General features: G+C 40.8%; 1 protein-coding gene across 3 annotated transcripts in view; it reads left to right on the top strand.

Annotated features, from left to right (window-relative positions):
- Positions 1–23,033, top strand: part of TDRD9 (tudor domain containing 9) — a 318,134-nt gene that overhangs the window by 183,036 nt on the left and 112,065 nt on the right. For all 3 annotated transcript variants that reach the window (XM_033952909.1, XM_033952910.1, XM_033952908.1), the window contains 2 exons: positions 480–587; positions 9,839–9,939. In XM_033952909.1, the coding sequence (XP_033808800.1) occupies positions 480–587; positions 9,839–9,939 (209 nt within the window). The remainder of the gene's footprint in view (positions 1–479; positions 588–9,838; positions 9,940–23,033) is intronic.

The following is a 23,033-nucleotide window of genomic DNA, read 5'->3' as shown; positions in this document are numbered from 1 at the left end:
TTTCATTGTGATCATCTTTAATGCATGCACATAAGAACATAAGAATAGCCTTACTTGATGAGACCAATGGTTCATCAAGCCCAGTAGCTCGTTCTCACGGTGGCCAATCCAGGTCACTAGTACCTGGCCAAAACCCAAGGTATAGCAATATTCCATACTACCGATACAGGGCAAGCAGTGACTTCCCCCATGTCTTTCTCAGTAACAGACTATGGACTTTTCCTCCAGGAACTTGTCCAAACCTTTCTTAAAACCAGCTACGCTATCCGCTCTTACCACATCCTTTGACAATGCGTTCCAGAGCTTAACTATTCTATGAGTGAAAAAAAAGTCCTCCAATTGATTTTAAAGTAAATTTTTTTCACTCAGAGAATAGTTAAGCTTTGGAACGCATTGCCAAAGGATGTGGTAAGAGCGGGTAGCTCAGCTAGGATTTTTGTTTGTTTAATATTTTAATTGCATGTATTTTATGTGTTAAGGTTGTAATGGCTGGTGCTTTCTACCCAAACTACTTTACTTTTGGACAAAGCGATGAAGAAATGGCTGTGAAAGACCTGGCTGGAAGAGATCCTAAAACAACTGTTATGGTCTGTAGCTGCCAATGACTGTCTTATACTTGAGTGACTGACTTGGAGATGCTGATGGTCATGAAACCTTGTAGACAAAAAGGGAGTACAACTGTGAAGTAGATTGGGAGGGATGGTGCAGGGGCAACAGAAGAGTGACTGTTACTGGGCCTGGGTGCAGACCAGATAACTTTCTTGTAGGCTGCCTGGAAGAGAGGGTCTGGAGCAGATCATTCCTGTGACTTTGGAGCCTGAAAAGTGGCAGACCTTCGTTCCAGGCAGTTCCCCCAGAAAATGAGCCCTGTTCTCTTCTGAGATAGCATAAGAAACTGCCTCAGAACCTTTGCTGAGTGTGTGCAGCAGTTAGACTGTTAAGCATACTTTCCCTTGGGAAAAATGTCCTAAGAAAGAGCACTCGCAGAGATTTGAGCTGCTTTCTTTCTATGAGGGTATTTCTTTCTTCAGCAAAATTGTTTTGAGCTGTGACCCAAGTCCATATACTTTTTTTGTCTGGGTAAGAAACTATGCAGCTTGTTGGCCTTCTCTACACACACTTTTATCTGGAGACGGAATGGACAGCTTTCAAAATCCAGCTTATCCAAATAAATCAGTAAGGCATTAGGGAACTAATTCTCTTTCTCTCTCATATTATGGGACAGTTTATATGGTAAGGTAGCATTTGTTAATCTGGTAAGTTGCAGGCTTTTTGTCTTTCTCAGAAGTCAATAAAAACTTATCTCTTTGACAAATATCTCTTACCCCATTTCAACGAGATGTACTTCCAAAATACTTCCAGATAAACCTGACTAAACTTAGCATGCCAATGTAATTTCGAAAGTTCTCTGTAATGCCACTGTGTATACAGTCTCTTCCCTTGTAAACTGCTTAGAACTGTTTGTGGTATGGCAGAATATAAAAATAAAGTTATTATTATTTTTGGTCTGTATATACTAGAGCAGGGGTTTTAACCAGTTCTCGGGACACACCATGCCATTCTGGTTTTTAAGATACCCACAATGAATATGCCCAAGAGAGGTCTGTATACAATGGAGGCAGCACATGCATATTTATCTCATGTATATTCATTGTGGGTATTTTGGAAACCTGAGTGGGTTGAAAACCCTTGCACTAGACCTTTTATTTATTAAAAACATTTATAATTCACTCCATCTACAATTCTGGGTGGAGGACAGAAAACACTCACATTCACACCCCCCAACACCCTTCTGTAATATTCCATAAAACTAAACAATCTTCATAGTTTGACCTGCAAACATCCCGCTGTGGTAACCTAAGCTAACATTTGCTTTGGTGCCCCATGCCTTATCTTCTCCGGATTTCCCTCTCTGGGGGACATTTTCCCTCTAACTCCTATGTCTTCATGTCCAATATCTCCCTTTCCATTGCAATAGGTGAGAAATTCTAGACAGTTGGGTTGTGTCCCAATGGCCACATGCCATCTGCAGAAGGAATCCACTCCGGATTTTTTTTTCTCTGTGCCTCCATAGCTCCATCTACAGTTTTTCCTTGTGAACAAGTGCCATCAGGAGTGTGTTTGTTCTGCTTTCCCCATTTTATTATTTTATTCAATGTTTTTTCATCCCATTGTCGGGGTTTCTTGTGCTCAGAGCGTTTATTCAGCTCTGCCTGCATTGCGATCACGTAGGCTTCGGTCTGCAGCTAACAGGCCAGTCCCTGGTGGTACCTGTTAGCCATCCTGCATTTACTTCACAGGCGCTCAGGGTCATCCCCATCTTTCTCCTTCTGCTGAACAAAGGTTCGAGCGCAATCTGTTGAACATCTGTAGGAGACTTGGCGGTGTTTTGCATGGTGCTGGCTGCATCTTCTCACCTCTACCCGTCCCTGAGCACATTCGTCAGGCCGAAAGGGTGGAGGTGCAGTCAGGCATAGGGTCTGACTGGTGGCCCTAAGATCAGCATTGAAGAAGCATTCCCAGCATGAGGCAATGATTCTCTAATTCCAGCTACTGATAGAGCTGGAGTGGAGGCGAAGGAGGGAGTATGCTGGATATGGGGAGGAACAAAGGGAGATCAAAGAGATGTTTGACATGGGTGGAGGGGAATAAAAGGTGCACAGAAGGTAGATGCTGAATTAAGGGGAGGTTATAAAAAGAGATTATGCACTTACCCTGGTAAGCTCTTTTCTAATAGATAGGTGAGCCATTCTAGACAGATGGGTTGTGTCTCCATGGCTGCGTGCCATCTGCAGAAGGAATCCATTCTGGATTTTTTCTCTGTGCCTCTGCTGTACTTCACCGTGCTCTCCAGCTCCATCTACAATTAGAACCTAAGCACCAAGAGCCACCAAATCAACGTGAAGTAGACACCCATGGCAATCAAGCTCAGCAACAACAGTTCTGCTCAAGAATTAACATTAGAACATCAACTGCAAATAGCCAACAAAGGCTTCAAAGGAGCTCAGAAACTACTCCCGCAGAAAAAGTAACATATAGACAGTATTCTTCCCAGTCTCCAAGGGCTGACAGGCATCCAAGAAACAACTTGGAGAAGCATAAACAGACTGAGACAATAGGCAGACGCAGGAAGGGTAAGGTGGGAGTCTAGAATGTCTCACCTATCTACTGGAAAAAGGCTTACCAGGGTAAGTACATAATCTCTTTTTCCAGTGCAATAGGTGAGTCATTCTAGACAGATGGGACGTACAAAAGCAGGCACCAAAAAGGTAGGGCAAGCTTGCTGTACTGGCCCATAAGATCAAGGACCCAAAGACAGAGTCCTGTCTCACCACCACATCCAATCTGTAAAACTTGGAGGAGACAGGGGAGACAGCTCTAGCTTCGGCCCATGACAAAGCCATATTTCTGGTAGAACACACTTTGATGGAAATAGGAGACTGTTTCCCTAGAAATAATATAGGCTGATGAAATGTCCCTATGGATCCATCTGGAAATCATGCCCTGCTGAACAGAATGAGTCATAAAAGATATACAGGGGTGACCAATTCAAACCGTTGGTATTATGGAGTGACTAAAGTAGTCAATAGAAGAAAATAAAGTCACTTCTGAATCATTAAACAGTATACTTTGTGCATTCAAAAACTTATTTTGTACTTAGAACTCTGCTCAGAGACATGAAGGCTGATTACTCCGCCTCACCCACCAATCATTGCAGTGTTCAAAAAATAGTTTTTGTAAGATTTTCAATAAATAAAGTGCTAGCCTTGACAGCTATGCTAACACTACAAACACTTCCATAATTTTTGTATTTGTAAAGTGTAACTTAACTTTGAATAGTGACTGGTTCCGACGTGCACGTTTCGTTGCTGCGTCAGGGAACCGACAGTGCAGCTAGATTTAAAGCTGGAGGTGAAGTCACTGAAAGCAAGAAATGAATACAGTAAACGTCCACACTTTTAGATTAAGTATAAATTATAAAAGCTTAAATAGAATTACTAGGTGCACTATCTTAGGACTATGAACTGGAAAAACACACTCACCATGAGATAGAAAAAATGGTTCACTCAACAATACGTTTCTTCTGAAATGTCTCGAACCAAGCAAGCACAGTACAGACGCTATTTAAGGCTAATACAGTGCCGGTGAGACTGTTACGTCAGAACGTAAAACCCGACCTGCTGAGAGGTATTGCATCATTATATTACGTGATTACGATGTTAAAGAATCACTGAACTACATTCACTCACCATCACAAAGTACAACTGAAAAGTGAAATAAAAAATACCTGCAGTACTATATACTACACTCTAGGAACTAATCATGGTAAAGAGCTTATACCCGAACTGAAAATGTGCGGGCAAGCTCATATGAAATTGTAAGTGATTACAGAAAGGCTCTCCACTCGACTTCGCTATTTAACCCCTGAGGGGACAGAGTGCCCAAATTATAAATCCATTTCTGCTCTAAGGCATACAATTTGGCTTTCATGTCACCTCTAGGGAGCTTAGGAGCGTCCAGGATTGAAAAACGTAAGGAGGACACAGGATGTTTTGCCTTAAGCCAATGTGGTGTGAGAGGAGCTTCTAAAATTTCTTTAACTATCCTACTCACATGTTCTCCAATTCTTACACGGATGTTTCTAACAGTGTGCCCTATATACAACATCTGACAGGGGCATTGGATGACGTATACTACACTTCTTGTATTACAATTAGTGGATTTTAAGGATTTTCGCTTAATCACCCATTCAGGAAGTTGTAAATCATCTAACTTGACACTGTACTGACACATGGAGCATGTGGAGCATGGTGAGTGCACTCCTCTCTCACTCTGGCTAACTACCTCGGAGCGGAAGAGGGCTTTTGTAAGATGTTGTTTTAGATTCCATCCCCGTGAGTACGCAAATCTTGGAAAAGTATCAAAGCATTCGTGATATTGCAGAATACTCCAATGTTGTTGTATGATGTGCTTAATCTGGAATGCATGCTGAGAATATGGAAGCACACATACTGTCTCAGCTTCAGTGGACTTAGCAGCGGGAGATAACAACACTTCTCTGTTTGACCAATATGCTCTTTTATAGGCTTTCTTGATAACGGAAGCGGGATATCCCCTTTCTCTAAACCGCTCCTTCATGTCTTCAGCTTTGTGTACAAATTCATCTCTAGATGTACATAACCTTCTTAATCTTAAAAATTGACTCGTGGGGATATTTTTACGTAAATGTCTTGGGTGATAGTTTTCATATCTAAGAAGGTTATTGCGATCTGTTGGTTTCCTGTAAATAGAAGTGTTGAATTTACCATTTACGATAGAAATATTGATGTCTAGAAAAGGCAAGGACTGAATATTAGATTGAGCCGTAAATTGTAAAGTGGGGTCTTGTTGATTCAACCACACAAAAAAATTTTTTAATTCAATTTCTGTGCCTAGCCAGACAGCAAATACATCATCTATGTATCTTTTCCATAATAGGAGCTTGGAAAAAAACTGTGAAGAGTATAGATGTTCATCTTCAAATGCTGCCACATAGAGGCATGCAATAGTGGGAGCCATCTTAGCTCCCATTGCAGTGCCGCGAATTTGAAAGAAGTGTCCATCGAACTCAAAGTAATTTTTACTCAATGCCATGCGCGCGATGGTAACTAGAAAATCAGTACGCTTTGAAGAAAGTTCCTGTCGGGCCAAATGTTGCTGTATGACCCGAATAGCCGCCTCTTGTGGAATATTTGTATATAGAGCAGCAATGTCAAGGGTGATTAAAATAGCATGATCAGGTATATCTTGATAAGTGTTCAAAACGTTTATCATAGAGGCAGTGTCTTTAACGTAGGAGGCGCTTAAAGGAACTTGATCTTTAAGCTGAAGGTCCAAGAATTCTGATAATGGTTCTAAAATTGAGCCAATGCCCGCTACTATAGGGCGCCCTGGAGGATCCGTCAGGGATTTATGAACTTTTGGTACAAAGTATATAACAGGTGTAATTGGACTTTGACATTTGAGAAATTTATATTCACCCTCAGTAAGGATCCCTGACTCTAAAGCATGTACAAGTAGAAAGGAAATTACCTCTTGTAACTCTTCTATGGGGTCATGATCAATAGGTTGATAGTAGGTGGTATCTGACAACTGTTTCCATGCTTCACATGTATATGCACTGGCATCCATGACCACTTCGCCCCCACCTTTATCTGCAGATCGGATTATTATACTAGTATCCGATGTCAAAGAATATAATGCCTTCCTCTGTGCTAGTGTTAGGTTGTCTCTGACCAAGGTAAGTTGCTTTTCTAGGATGGCAAGGTCACGTTCCACCAACTGTTCGAAAACTTTGATATGGGGATCAACAGTGCCAGGAGGGCACCACTTAGACCTAAGTCTTGGAGTTGTTAATGATATTTGGCTCCCCCCCCCCCCATCTTCACTATCAAATTCAACACTATCTTCATTTTTGCTGTCAAAAAAATATTTCATGAAAGCCAAATTGTATGCCTTAGAGCAGAAATGGATTTATACTTTGGGCACTCTGTCCCCTCAGGGGTTAAATAGCGAAGTCGAGTGGAGAGCCTTTCTGTAATCACTTACAATTTCATATGAGCTTGCCTGCACATTTTCAGTTCGGGTTTAAGCTCTTTAACATGATTAGTTCCTAGAGTGTAGTATATAGTACTGCAGGTATTTTTTATTTCACTTTTCAGTTGTACTTTGTGATGGTGAGTGAATGTAGTTCAGTGATTCTTTAACATCGTAATCACGTAATATAATGATGCAATACCTCTCAGCAGGTCGGGACAGTTACGTTTTGTAACTGACGTTTTGTAACTGACGTAACAGTCTCACCGGCACTGTATTAGCCTTAAATAGCGTCTGTACTATGCTTGCTTGGTTCGAGACATTTCAGAAGAAACGTATTGTTGAGTGAACCATTTTTTCTATCTCATGGTGAGTGTGCTTTTCCAGTTCATAGTCATAAGATAGTGCACCTAGTAATTCTATTTAAGCTTTTATAATTTATACTTAATCTAAAAGTGTGGACGTTTACTGTATTCATTTCTTGCTTTCAGTGACTTCACCTCCAGCTTTAAATCTAGCTGCACTGTCGGTTCCCTGACGCAGCAACGAAACGTGCACGTCGGAACCAGTCACTATTCAAAGTTAAATACAAAAATTATGGAAGTGTTTGTAGTGTTAGCATAGCTGTCAAGGCTAGCACTTTATTTATTGAAAATCTTACAAAAACTATTTTTTGAACACTGCAATGATTGGTGGGTGAGGCGGAGTAATCAGCCTTCATGTCTCTGAGCAGAGTTCTAAGTACAAAATAAGTTTTTGAACAGAATGAGTCAGCAAAAACAGATGATCAGAGAGAAGAAATTTGTTAGTGACCTCCAGGTAGCAAAAAAGCACTCTGCACACATCATGTTTCTTCAAAAGGCGATCTTGTGTACTGGAACCAGTAGGCTCAAAAACAGGCAAATGTACTTCCTGATTAACGTGGAAAGCTGAAATGACCAGCAAGAAGGAAAGAACTGTATGTAGGGAAACCCTAATCTCCAAAATGTGGAGGAATGGTTCCCTATATGAAAGAACCTGGAGTTCCAAGACACGCCGTGCTGAGGTAATAGTGACCAGAAAACACGGTCTTGAACGTCAAGAATAGTTAAGCTCTGGAACGCATTGCCAGAGGTTGTGTTAAGAGTAGATAGCATAGCTGGTTTTAAGAAAGGTTTAGACTAAGTATGGAATCCTATAAGGACTAAGAGAAAGAAGATTATTGAAGGTAAAAACCTAATCTTCTAGTATTAGGACAATCATTGTTGGCTCCTAATAAAGTTCACCATTGGCATTTTTGGAATTTCAGTTTTTAAATCTAGTACTAGAGGCAGAACATTCTTTTCGTTTATCTAGTGCAGGGGTCCTCAAACCTTTTAAACAGGGGGCCAGTTCACTGTCACTCAGACCGTTGGAGGGCCGGACTATAGTTTAAAAAAAAACTATGAACAAATTCCTATGCACTTCAGAAAAAAAAAGGACCCCCTTAACCGCAAAAAAAGGCCCTACTAATTGCAAGATAAAAAAAAAAATAGACCTCCTAACTTAAAAAAAAAAAAATCCTAACTTGTTCTTACCTCGGTCCTCAGGCAGCAGCAGGCTCTGCACAGGCAAGCTCGTGACTCGTCCGATCACACTCGAGACTGAGAGGAGGAGTCGAGAGACAGAGAGAAGGAGGGGAGTCGGAGAGTGCAGCGCACATTCCACACATGCGTATTGCGGGCCCAGGACGAGTTGGCTGCTAAGCAGGACAGGCAGCGGCGGCAAAAACACCCGGAGGACTGGATAAATGTTTTCGGCGGGCCACATGTGGCCCGCAGGCCATAGTTTGAGGACCCCTGATCTAGTGCATCATTTCCAGACTTCTCCAATCTTCAGCTATGCTTAAAATAAATGGCTAGCTTGTTCACCCATCATAAACTAGTCCTTAACCCAGATAAAACCACATCTTGCTGGCTGGCTGGTTGATCTCTTCATCTGACGATTACTCCAGTATTATTCGACTCTTCCATCACCGTGGTAGATTGCATAAAATATCTAGGAGTCTTATTTCAATAGAGCCCTTTTCTTTCACAACCAGGTATCCCTTGCCCTCAAGTCTGGTTTCCTGGCTTTACATCATCTAAGACCGCTGAAAAACATCCTTGAGCATTCCACTTTACACATTCTTTTACATGCTTTTATCATTTCCCACCTTGATTATTGCAATGCCATCCACTCAGGGTTCTTCCAAACAGAATTAAAATGCCTTCAAACTCTACAGAAATCAGCCACCAGACTCCTGTGTAGTGCATTGCATGCCTCTCTAAAAATACCTCGATTGGCTTCCAATCTCATTCTGTTTTCAATTCAAGATTCTTTGTCTGGCCTACAAAGCACTCTACCAAGGCATTTCTTCCTGTCTCTTTAATCTGATATTTCCTTACACCCCCGTGAGATCTCTCCACTCTTTAGACACCAACCAGCTGACTCTCTATCCCCCTTCTAGGGCTATCATGAGACAACCAGACACACAGCTTTTTCTTTGTTGCCCCAAAGCTTTGGAATGCCTTGCTCCAATTCACCAGGAGTCTCCCAACTCTTTCTGGCTTCAAGAAACATTTAAAAGCCTACTTGGTTGAGCAAGCCTTTAACTAACTTTTCCTGTAAGTGGCTCTTCAGGCCTCTGTGTGGTGAGCACGGTACTTTTTCTGAATGAATGTGCGCTGATTGTCCACTGTTCTATTTGAATATGGAGTTCCTTTCTACCTGTATGAAATTTAGATTGTATTCCGCTTTGACCTTTGGAATTGCAGTATAGTAAGTACCAAATAAATAAATATACACAACATTGCAGTTCATTCCAGTTTACTTAATTTCCATGTCAACCAGCTTGGTCTGTGCGATCGGTCATCACCTGTGTAATCACTGCAATTTTTGTCCACAAATATTTTCTTATGTTGAATAGATTAATCCAGTAACTCATGGAAAATACTCATTGAAACATATTACTACATGCTCATTGAGTTTTCCCTTCTGCGTTCCAGCTGGCAAGGTTCATAAAAGTAGTTTTAGTGCCATGTGGGGCCTGGGGGCTGAGCTGTCAGCTACTAGTCACTAAACTGGACTGTAAACGAGAAATACTGTTGTCTCTGAAAGACACTGCAGGTAAACGCTAAACTTGGTTTGGCATGTGAGTATCAGGAGATAAGATAAACATGCTAGTACGGGAATAGTAAGTTTATTATTCCTTTTTTATCCAGGTATTCTAATTAACCTTGCTTTTTTTTTTTTTTTTTAACAGCTGAAAAACATTCCTCCCTATGGATTCCTGTATCATAAACAGATCCAGTCTCTTTTTAGACAGTGTGGTCAAGTCAAATCCATCGTGTTTGATGGATCCAAGTAAGACTTTGGTTGATTGTTTTTTTCTTTTCTAACGGAAGTTTGTACTGAATGGCTGTCTCTCTTTAGTCTGTTAAGCTTACATACGAGAAACTAATGACTTTGCTTGTTGTTATTGATTTTGGTTAATTTTTTTGCAAGGTACTAAGTATGCACTGTCCTTTTGTCAGTCTTTGATTTTGACCTTACGCTGATGGGAAATCTAAACACACAACCATTGTTCTCTTTAAGTTGCGCAGAGCCCTCCACCTGCAATCCTGCCAGTGGATGGTACTGTTTTACTATCACAGTTTCAATAGCAAGGGACAGAGAAGCTCTGCAGGAGTCCAGGGAACCTGCCTGTCTGAAGAGATTGAAAACACTGAGCACTACCCCCATTGGCAGCAATGCAGTTGAAGGACTATTGTTCAGCTTAGAGGGAGCAATGCACACAAAGCTCTATTTCAGTGTTTCTCAACATGCGGTATGTGAGCCGCTTGTTGGGGGTACATGGCACTGGCCGCCGCTGAGAATATTGCCTGTCCACCCGCTGAAGCCACCGGCGGGAAACCCTCCTTCCTGTCCATCCCCCTCCACCGAAGCCGACCCGGAGGGTTTCCCTCAGATGTCAGAGCTGACGTCAGAGGAAAGACTTCCAGGTCAGCTGAGGGTGTGTGTTTGTCCCAGTTATCTCGTTTGAGCTGCACTTGCTCCTTCTGCCTTCAGCAGCAATTGTTGTACAGCAGCGGTTCACAAGCTGCACGTAGAGAATCACATGGGGAAAAAATTTGTCCCCGTTATCGCCCCATCCCCACGACCACTGTCCCTGCCACACCCTGTCCCCATGACCACTGTCCCTACCCCATCCCCGCAACCACTGTCCCCGCCCTGTCCCCACGACCACTGTCCCTGCCCCGCCCCCACGACTACTATCCCCGCAGCATCCATACAAGCCTCAGTACTGCAATATTTAGCATATTCCTTCCTTATAAATCAAAGTTCTGGCTGCTAAACTAGAGAAAGAGATGTTCAACTGGCAGGGTTTTGTTTATAAATTTTTATAAACACAACTAATAAACTACTTTATCCTAAAGCAAAAAAAAATAAATAGAAATTTTTTTTTCTACCTTTTGTTGTCTGGTTTCTGCTTTCCTCATCTTCTCATTCAATTCCTTTCATCCACTGTCTGTCTTCTCTCTGCATCATCCATTTGCTCCAGTCTATTATTGTGTCACTTCCTTCACCCCCCTCAGTTGGTCTGGCACCCATCTTCTTCCCTCCGATCCCCCCATAGTCTGGCATCTCTGTCTTCTTCCCTTCCAGCGTCTTCTCCCCTCTCTCTGTTCCCCATTTCCCTTTAGCGTGAGAGAGAGAGGGAGACATATTGCCAAGGGGGGTGGAGGAGGGGGAGGAAATTTGGACTCATGGAGGGACAGAGAGAGATATTGGTTGGGGAAGGGAATGAGGATCGGAGGAGAGGAAGCGTGCAGGAGGTAGAAAGAAATATGGGATGCACAGTCAGAAGGAAGTGTAACCAGAGACTCATGAAATAACCAGACAACAAAGGTAGGAAAAATAATTTTATTTTCAATTTAGTGATTGAAATGTGTCCATTTTGAGAATTTATATCTGCTGCCTATATTTTGCACTATATTTGTCTATTTTTCTATAGTTGTTACTGAGGTGACATTGCATATTTTAAAATCATCTGCCTTGACCTCTTTGAAAAAAAATCTGAAAATAAATGGTAATTGATTTTCTGTGTGTACAATGTTCTTTGTGTTTTTTTTAGTTTTGTGGTTACCATTATGTATTAATAAGATTATATTGTGTGTATATGAAAAATAGATAGAAGAAATTGCATTACAGTTAGTACTATTATTATGGGGGTGGGGTCTGGGGTGGAGCCTGGGCGGGCCTGAGGCAGAGCTTGGGTGGGTGTACTTAGTTGATATTTATTAGACTTACCCCCCTTTTACTGAACCGCGATAGCGATTATTAGCAAAGGGAGCCGTACTGAATGCTCGGCGCTGCTCCTGATGCTTATAGAGTTCCTGTAAGCATCGGGAGCAGCACCGAGCATTCAGCGCGACTCCCTGCATTAATAAGCACTATCGCGGTTTAGTAAAAGAGGGGAGTTAATAATAATAGCTTTATTTATATCCCGCTATACCTTGCGGTTCAGAGCTGTTCACATCAAGATAAACTGCATAATATGCAGCGAGAATGCATCGAAACACTTAACAAATCACATTGCAAAAAAGTACACCAGTGTAGGTAGAGATAGTCAAACCAGTAAGAAATTCAAACAAATCTGCTAAATAAGTGAGTCTTCAAGGATCATCTAAATGTTAGATATGAAAATGAATTCAGAAATAGATCACTTAAGGTTTTATTCCAAACACCTGCCTGAAAAGATAATGTTTTATCAAGGTATCTTTTATACTGGCAGCCTTTAAAAATTGGAAATGAAAACAAAGTCATTCTACGTGAGAAACGAGTTTTATCTAAAAGGACAAAATGTTTCCAGAGGTAGCTAACAACCAACCAGCCAAATTTGAATATTATTCTAGCTTCTACTGGTAACCAATGTAATTTTTTTTTATTTTTATTTATAAATTTTGAATACATTTACAATATCCAATAATTCCAAAGGAAAAAAAAGGATAAATACATAAATCAATACATAATCAAATCATACATACATAATTCCTTTTAAGCCCACCCAATGTAATTTTTTATAGTATGGTGTAATATGTTCAAATTTCTTCAAACCGAAAATCGGACGATCAGCTGTGTTTTGAATGATTCTCAACCCTTTGGGGGTACTTGGCTTTAAGAAGTTGAGAAACTGCTCTATTTCAGAAGGAACAGATGAATCCATCACTTCTGCTTCTTCTGCTATTGGTACTGTGGTTTTTCTCTTGTTGTTGACTTTAATCAGCAGTAAGAAAGAGTGCAATTGGAAATCCAGAAGGGAAGGGTTGGGGGAGAAGGAGAAGAGTAGCCCTTAACGTCGAGGATGCTTGAGCACCCATGAAACTAGTATGTGTACATAGTGTTCTTCTGCTACTGTTTATCATTTCTCTAATGCTGAAAAGCGTAGGCAGGGCTGTATAACAGTTTCTTTGCCTCACCCTATCCCCATCTGTCTATTCCTTCCATCTCTTTCTGCCTCTCTCATTTTCTCCCTGAATCACATTTTATGTCTTGCTGTAAAGCCTGGGCTGCCATGGGTGGGGGTTATTATGGAGAACAAGAGACAGCTGCCCAGTTATACATTAAATCCATTGAAACTAAAATTTTACTTTTATCTAATCAGTTATATCCCTTGCAGTTACTTAATTCAGTTAAGTTTGATGATACTGAGATGCAATTTCATCAGAGTGTAAGGCCCAAATTCACTAAGCTCACCGATCGTGTCCTGACCAGTTTGCGAGCCTTCTCTGACCCCGACCCGATTCACTAACCTTCTGCCCAATCTGATTTGCACCCGATCCGATCCATACATGCAAATGAGGGGAAATGGCATGCAAAGTAGGAAGGCAGCGATTCACTAAACATAAGCAGGAACACTGATTGGGCTGGCCGATCCAAAAAGAAGCAACTGCTGAGGACCAGTTGCTCACATCCTTGCTGACTGTCCTGTTCTCTGCCGCCCTGAAATCCCAGCCCTGCAGCCCTGATACCATCACAATAAAACATCTCCCTTGTTCAAAAAGCACCCTGCTTTCTGCTCTCTGCCACACTGCCTCTCTGTCAGCCTGTGGTTTTAACCCATGGGTTTAAAGCGTGTTCTGTTCTGTAATCTGGCTGCAAAGCGAAAGTCCTAAAACAACAGTAATTTGAGTTGTTGGGCAAGCAATTTTTAATTAGCAAAGCCCTGAAGATGTCAATCAAATAACTGCTAGCATATAATGAAGTGCCTTTGACAGTGTTCCACACAGACGTCTAATAAACAAACTGAGTGTTCTCGGGATGGGTCCCAAAGTGGTGGGCTAGGTCAAGAACTGGTTGAGTAGAAGACGAGAGGGTAGTGGTTAATGGAGATTTGTCTGAGGAAAGGGATGTTACCAGTGGTGTGCCTCAAAGTTCTGTTCTTGGGCCTGAATATGTATACCCTAGAGGAATATGTATACCCTAGGCCCTGAATATGTATACCCTAGAGGAAAGGAGAGACAGGGGAGATATGATTCAGACGTTCAAATACTTGAAGGGTATTAACGTAGAACAAAATCTTTTCCAGAGAAAGGAAAATGGTAAAACCAGAGGACATAATTTGAGGTTGAGGGGTGGTAGATTCAGGGGCAATGTTAGGAAATTCTACTTTACGGAGAGGGTAGTGGATGCCTGGAATGCGCTCCCGAGAGAGGTGGTGGAGAGTAAAACTGTGACTGAGTTCAAAAAAGTGTGGGATGAACACAGAGGATTTAGAATCGGAAAATAACAATAAATATTGAACTAAGGCCAGTATTGGGCAGACTTGCACGGTCTGTGTCTGTATATGGCCGTTTGGTGGAGGATGGGCTGGGGAGGGCTTCAATGGCTGGGAGGGTGTAGATGGGCTGGAGTAAGTAATAACAGAGATTTCGGCAGTTAGAACCCAAGCACAGTACAGGGTAAAGCTTTGGATTCTTGCCCAGAAATAGCTAAGAAGAAAAAATTTAAATTGAATCAGGTTGGGCAGACTGGATGGACCATTCGGGTCTTTATCTGCCGTCATCTACTATGTTACTATGTATGTTACTATTTCACTTTGCAACCGTCCCTCTTTAGCGCTGATTGGGTGGACATTATAGAGAGTGGGTGGGGCTTCCCTGGGTCCCTGCCTAAACATAGAGCGGGAGCGGGGCTCATGAAGTTGAAATGCTTCCAGTGTATGTGTCTCGATCGCTCTACAGCAATCCATGGGATCGCTTGTGGCGTGCGTCCAATCAGATCATTTGCATGCGGACTTTTAGTGAATCAGTCGCCCGGCAAGACTAGGCCATGGATTGGATCGGAAAGGTGAGTAAAATAAAGATAAAGGACAACTATTGAAACTCTTGAAAAAATACTGCTATCTATGGAGAGTTTTCATATAGTGTTAACAGGCAATGGTTTTATCAGTGCTAGACTATTATAATTTACTTTATTTTGGCCTTCCTAAGATTAAGGTTCATTCACTGCATCTTGTTCAAACTTTTGTTGCCAGATTACTACTGGGCTTATCAAGATCCTGAACATACTTTGCTTGCACCAAAGGAGTTACATTGCCTGCCAATTTATTGGCATATTTGATTTAAAGTACTTGTATGATTTCTAAAGCAGTAATGAGGTCCCACTTGCTTTGGCATCAATACTTAGGGTTTCTCATCCTACCTGAGATCATCTGAGAAATTTATTAGACATTCCATCATTTAAACAAGTGAGATTAGAAATGAATCTTATTTCTATGATTCAAATTGAGGTCACACAAATCTGAAATGGATTACCAATTGAATTGCGCAAGATGATATCAATACACCAATTCAAGAAACATCTGAAGTTTTTTTTCTCTCTCAGGCTTTCTCAGAATAGCAATATATCGGTGATTATGTGATTATTTATTTATTCCATTTGTGTGTCGCACATACCTCTACAAGCTCTTGGCGACATTACAGAGGAAGGGGTTAGAAGAGGGCAATGGAGGGCAGGGAGATACAGGAAGAGAAGAGGATACAAGTGATAGGTGTCAAATAGATGAGTTTTCAGTTTCTTCCAGAATTTGGTGTGGTTAGGTTCCGTCCTGGTCATTTCAGTAAGGTCATTCCAAGTTTTTACGTCTAGAAAGATGAGCATGGAGTGGAAAACACGTTTGCATTGCAGATTTTTTGTGGAAGGGAGATGTAAAAGTATTCTGTTGAGTGTTCTGTGGGCAGTAGACCATGCCTTGGAGAAGAGCTTGATGAGAGATTTGGATTCTTTCAATGTTATGTGAAACTTTGTTGGTGATGTCCGAGTGATTGTTGGTTATGGGAATAAGGAGAAAGATGTCATCTGCGTATGATAATATGCTTTTGTCTTCAAACTTGATGTTACTGAGAGAGCTCATATAAAGATTGGGGGTTTTTTTTGTATACTGTTCTGTTTTTATGAAATTATGCATGTACAATTTGTACACCAACTAGAACAATTGGATAGAGTGGTTTATAAATATTTTAAATTACATTACATTAGTGATTTCTATTCCGCCATTACCTTGCGGTTCAAGGCGGATTACATCCAAACTAAAATAAGAATTACTTTCCAAATTTGAAGTAATAGAATAAGCAATGAGATAAAATTTAAGGTAATAAAAAAAAACAAAAAAAAAAAACAATTGGGTAGAGAGTTACCAACGGTAAGTAGAAGTCTTTAGGAGATAAGAATAGGGTGATTTATGGGGTTTTAGATAATGTTTGGTAAATAGAAGAATATTAGAGAGTACTAAGGGTGTAGAGAGTGTTGGATGTTGGGTTGGGATTGGTTGTGCTGGATAGGTTTTATGTGTTTTTTAAAGATTATGGTTTTAATATCTTTCTTGAAGTCTGTGGTTGAAGATAACAGATTGGTGAATTGTCTGTCCAGCTTAGCTGCTTTGGAGGCTATTAGGTTGCCATAAAGTTTTTTTCGTTTGACATTTTTGGATGATGGGTAAGAGAATAGTGAATGGGTTCTTCTGTGTCTGGTTGAGAAGGATTGATTTAGTCGGTTATTCCAGTAGGTTGGGCTTTCTCCGTTGATAGCCTTGTAAAGTAAGCAGTAGAATTTGAAGTGCACTCTCGCTTCTATTGGAAGCCAGTGCGAGTCATGGTATGCCTCTGTGATATGGTCATATTTTTTTAGTGAATAGACAAGTCTCAGGGCTGTATTCTGTACTGTCTGCAATTGCTTCATCATGGTCGTGGGACATGGTAGGTATATTATGTTGCAGTAGTCAATCATTCCAAGGATAAGAGATTGTACCAATAGTAGGAATTGTTTCTTTTTGAAGAATGTTCGGATTCTTCTTAGATTTCTCATGGTCATGAACGATGCCTTTATTATTTTAAATAACACCATCAGTAGAATAAACCATAAAAAGATTGGTATTTCTATTCTGCCTATTTCTCAAGGATTACAGGTCCAAGTGTTGTCCACAATGTCGCAGCAGTAGAGTATGTCAGCCACCAGAGAGGCACCAATAATTGTCAGCTCAAGAAATGGCTGATCTCATGGGCTCGGTGAAGCAAGACATCTTCACCTACTACTACTATTTATTATTTCTTTATCAGTTGTATGCAGCGCTGTACATTAAACACTCGAGAGACATCCCCTGCTTGAAAGATCTTATAATCTAAGTTATGATAGATACACAGGACATAGGGTAGATCAATATATGGTGCTCAAAGAGACAAGCAAGAAAAGAAGAGGTAAGGAGGGTAGGGGCTACAGAGGGAATGAGAACAGATATAGTGTATTACAAGCTGCAAGAATTAGGACCTAAACACAGCTTTGGAAAAATGAGCTTTTTGCCTGGATTTGAATACTGCTAGGGATGGAGCCTTTCTGCGGCCCACTTGGCAGAGATAGGCAGTGTGGAGATGGATTATCTCAGCGGGAATACTCTGGACCCAGGAGAGTAGGCTCTGTCAGACGCTGCCTTTCAAAGAGGCTTTCTTTTTCGCTTACTTTTACTTACTTGCCTCACAACAAGTTTTGTCACTCTTACAATTACTACTTTCAGTTTTTCCCACTGCAGATAGTATGTGATGATCTTAAAGTGACCAAACAGGTTGAAAAGGTGACAGTGAAAGCTGAAAGGATGCTAGGGTGCATGGGGAGAGGTATGACCAGTAGGAAAAAGGAGGTATTGATACCCCTGTATAAGACTCATTTAGAATATTGTGTACAATTCTGGAGGCTGCACCTTCAAAAAGATATAAAAAGGATGCAGTCGGTCCAGAGGAAGGCTACTAAAATGGTATATAGTCTTCATCATAAGGAGTATGGGGAGAGACTTAAAGATCTCAATATGTATACTTTAGAGGAAAGGCGGGAGAGATATGATAGAGATGTTTAAATACCTGCGTAATGTAAATACGCATGAGTCGAGTCTTTTTCATTTGAAAGGAAGCTCTGGAATGAGAGGGCATAGGATGAAGTTAAGAGGCGATAGGCTCCGGAGTAATCTAAAGAAATACTTTTTTACAGAAAGGGTGGTAGATGCATGGAACAGTCTCCCGGAAGAGGTGGTGGGGGACAGGGACTGTGTCTGAATTCAAGAAAGCCTAGGATAGTCACGTAGGATCTCTTGGAGAGAGGAAGAGATAATGGTTACTGCGGATGGGCAGACTGGATGGGCCATCATGTTTCTATGTTCTAGTAGTGACTATTGGGAGTGTCCTGTGAGGTATCTCATAGCCATGGCAGGCAATGCAAAGGTCTAAAGGTTCTTTAGCCATAGAAAGCACAATTTATCTGGAAGAATAGATGCGTTGTTACAGAATTGGTCTGGTTGGGGGGGGGTCTTCTGTACATAGTCCCCCCCCAATAGCCATTGATAGGTCTTCAGAAGATCAGTAAAGCCAGGATTTTGTTACATGACCTCTGATATGTGGAGTATTTGAGTTTGCAATCATATTGCCCCCCTATTGTTTTTTTCCATGGCTCTGTCTTTATTTCTAAGCATTGAATTGTATCTTTATCCCTCCATGCCTCGTGTATCAGTTAGTTTGTAAACTTGTCTGTCTAACCTACTACTGTTAATTTTAATTCATATGTCTAATTATATATTTACTTTTTTATGCTGTAGCTCGCTTAGTAATTTGAATAAGCGATTTATCAAATCAAAATAAAAACTTGAAACTTGAAGGCCCATGTGACAAAAACCCAGATGTCATTGTGGATGGAATGTTGTTTTGATTTGGTTTGTATTCAGAAGTCTATCAAACAAATAAATCAATCATGTTAAAGCAGTTCACAACTTAAAATAAACATGACATACTCATAACATTATAAAAAATAATTACAATATACACAATTTCCCACAAACCAATACAAACAATTGTTAGACTGCAAATTCCCACAAGTACCAATATAACAATATATGCACTTAAAACAGCAATTTCTTCAAACCTAATCCTATCTCTGTCATCATTGCATTTATCCTAAAACATCAGATCAAGGTTAAGACAGCCCAAAACTCTAAAAAACCAAGTTTTCAAAGCTTTGTGAAAAACAATGTAACTGGAAATTACATGAAAACCAATTGGCAACCTATTCCAAAGATAGGTTCCAATTTAACAAAATGCTCTGTGTCTAATAGTTGTCAGTGTAAGAACACTCAATGATGGATGTTGTGATCTTCTCAAAATAGTTTATTACAAGGTATGAGAGGGTACATATTCCATTTCTCTGCCAAATATTTAAGCAACCCCAATCAAAAGCCTTATATACAAGGCAGAGACTGTTCCACACATCTACCACCCTTTTTTATGGAAAGGGTGGTAGATGCTTGGAACAGTCTCCCGGAAGAGGTGGTGGAAACAGAGACTGTGTCTGAATTCAAAAGGGCCTGGGATAGGCATGTGAGATCTCTCGGAGAGAGAAAGAGATAATGGTTACTGCGGATGGGCATTTAGCCTTTATTTGCCATCATGTTTCTATGTCTCTATTAAAGAAACTCTAGCAGTAATAAGCAACCAATAAAGATCAATCAAGGCTGGTGATATAAGATCCTAGCTACCAACTTTGTGGCATTTGGATCACGTGCAATCTCTTTAGGCTGTTTTTTAGACTGGAAATCAGTGCATGAATCACTTTAAATTCTGTTTTGACAATAAAAGGACTCAACTATTTAATTTCAACTGAGAAAAACAAGATTTCACCACTGCATTTATTTGTGAGCTATATGCTAATAACTTGTTGCAGTAAAACCCTAAGATTTTATCTCATTCAAAAGAATTATCTTGAAGTTTTGGAAGAAAGACTAAAAGGGTTCTCTTTGAAAGACAACCACATGACAGAATATTTGCAAACATTCAACACTAACCCCTTCTACAAAGCCGCATGGTAATGGACCCGAAGCCCATAGAGATTTAAAGGGCTTTGGGGCTGTTGCTGCGCGGCTTTGTAGAAGAGGGGGTAAATCTTGAGAACAAAGCCAGTTGTACAATTGATCCAGTTTAATATTTAGAATATACTGTATATGACTTTTCTGATTGATCATCTTTCACAAAAAAGATTAATTGAAAGTAAGCAACAAAAAAAAAATGGAATTCAGCTTCCCAGAATCCAACTTCCCAGCTTCTCAGAATCAAGACCAGTGATGAAAGATATAAATTGAGGATAACAATGATGTTTGTGGTACCCCTCTGGCATGGACTCTATTCAGGCCATTCGATGCAAGGGGCATTCAGTAATTTATCTACCTCAGTAGGAAAGAAAAGAGTTTTCAAAAAAGTTTTATTTTATTTTTTAATATAGTCCCTTGATAGCTCTATCTTAATCCAGTTTTCCTGCAATGACTTTAACCGCTTTGAAAAAAATTCTTCTGTTTGACTTTCAGACCAGGGTGTCGCAGCTTCCTTTACTTCATCACTTGAAAACCGCTATCCACGGAGAGATTTCTTCAAACTCGGAGCAGGAAATCATCTGAGAGAGCCACGAGCAGGACTGTAGGTTGGATGGTCCAGCTGCTGAAACCCACATTCTCAGATGGCAGCCTGTGATTGTTGTGACATGTGTGCCAGCTTATTGTCATAAAGAAGCAGCACACCTGCTGTGAGTTTTTTAAAATCTTTTCTCCTTGATTGACTCCCGCAAAGCAATCATTATGTTGGCGTAACTCTTCCCAGTTATGGTTGTCTTGTGTGGCATGAACTCCAGAAGCAAAAGTCCATCATCATCCCAGAAGACAGTTGCCTTGACTTTACCTGCAGATTTTTCTGTCTTGAACATTTTTGGGGTGGAGGATGACTTGTTCTTCCACTGCATTGGCTCCATTTTGGACTCAGAATCTCTGTGATAGATCCAAGTCTCATCTCTAGTCACTAAACGATGAAAAAAAAATCACTTGGTCTTCACAGAGCATCTCCAAGTTCTCAGAGCCTCGTGGCATTCAGCATTCTTGGAACCCATCTTGCACTAACCATGCCCAACTTTTCATGACTTATTTTCCAAATTTTACCTGCCAAGATGCCCATTTCTTCAGCTATTTGGCAAACTTTAATTTGTCTTTGTGACGAAATTAAATCCTTGACTTGTTTGCACATTTCCATGGAAGTTGATTCCACAGGCTGTCCAGTGTGAGGGTCATCTTCAGTGGACTCTCTTCTTCACTTAAACTGCTTGCTCCAAAATTGTACTTTGTAGGATAATGGGGCAGACTCACCGTAAACTGCATTCATGCATTCATGGATCTCCTTTGGCTTTTTCCCTTCTTATGTGAGAAATTTTATGACTGAATGGTGCTCCAAATATAGCAGTTTCTTACTTGATTCACATGAGAACTCTCCTGACATCCTGTGTCCTCGCACTGAGCCACAACTGTGCATGGTTAACCTTGAGACATGTCACAATATGCATAGACTTGTTTCAACATGCTTGCTACTTTCTTTCATATTCAGGTAGATAAATTATTGAACACCCCTCCTAACTTTTGTCCGATGTCAAATAAGAGGCAAACCATGCTAACACAGTTGAACCTAAGCTCACATTCTATAATATAAAAGTGTTAATAGGTTAATATAAAAAAAAACTATGGAATGCAGCTGTTAAATCTAACTGAATCCACAGCGCATCAAATTCTTGATCTGCTTTAACCAAAATACTATCTGTTGTTGCCAAAAGCAAAGATTCAGTTCTATGATATCTATAATCTGGTGCTTGTGCAATATCTGATTTAATTCAACATACTCAGCCAATGGGTGAAGCATAGCTCTCTCTAATACCTTAGTTACTACAGCCAAATTAGAAATAGGTCAATTAATTAATCACCTGAAACAATATGAGCCATCTTTGGAATTTGTGTAACCAAAGCTCTTTTTTTTTTTTTTTAATTTGTCAGGTACTAAACCAGACTCTAATGATAAATTTATAAGATGCACTATAAACAGTAAGACAGCTTTTTTCCTTTGTGACAAATATCTGTCAGGAACCTGGTCCAATAGACATGCAGAAGAATGAATAGCTGTTAGATGTTTCTTAAAGATTTGACATCCAAGAAAAATCATTCCAATCATTGCTATTCAAACTGCTTTCCATGCCTTCATTTTTATTAATATTTGAATCAACCTCAATACATCTGCATCAAGCTCAAAATGTCCTGATTTTCAAAGAAATCAGCAAAACCCTCACTTATTAACTGATCATTTATAGTCTGGTCTCTAATTTGATGCAGTAAGACATTGGTCTTCATTGCAAGACCCACAGTACAATCGCGGCTCATGGGGACCTCTTTGGCGGCTCACACTGTCGAGGCTGGATTAAAGGGTAGTCAGTACCTCGGGCCCGAAAATTTGAGGACCAGATTAAAGGGTAGGCTATGCCTCTCGCTGAAAACTTATTGGGGGGGGGGGGCGCCAATGTGCACGCTGATGCATTACAATGATGTCAACGAACACTGGCCATTCTGATCCGAGTTCTGGAGTCCTGCACAGCATCAGCCCTACTCTCACATGTGTAGTCTTTGGTAGCAGCAAGTGGCTCTTTGTTTTTGCTGCATTGGGCCAGAGTTTGGCTGCTCAGACAGACTCGTCTCATCCTCCCTCAGCAGCAGATAGCTTCGCAGTTGTCTCTCTCCTTGACCCCAGGGCAGGATTAACCAATAGGCCAAGTAGGCACGTGCCTAGGGCCCAAAATGGTCAGGGGGGGCCTGATGAAGGAGGGCATCAACATTGTTTTTTCCAAACGGCAATGAGCCCCTCCAGCATCGATCGGCAACGTGGGCCTTCCCAATCGGCAACGCGGACCCCACCCCAATCGGCAACGCAGCCCCCCCCCATCGACGGAAAGTAAGACAAGAAAGCAACGCGGGTAAGAAAGGCAACGGGAACTGTAATTGTGCAAGCGGTGCTGCTTACTCAAAGCTTCTCTTTGACGCAACTTCCTGTTTCCGTCTGGGCGCATATTGG

The sequence above is a fragment of the Geotrypetes seraphini genome, chromosome 7 (genome assembly GCF_902459505.1).
Source record: "Geotrypetes seraphini chromosome 7, aGeoSer1.1, whole genome shotgun sequence".
Classification (NCBI taxonomy): Eukaryota; Metazoa; Chordata; class Amphibia; order Gymnophiona; family Dermophiidae; genus Geotrypetes; species Geotrypetes seraphini.
This window is presented reverse-complemented; position numbering and strand designations above follow the sequence as displayed.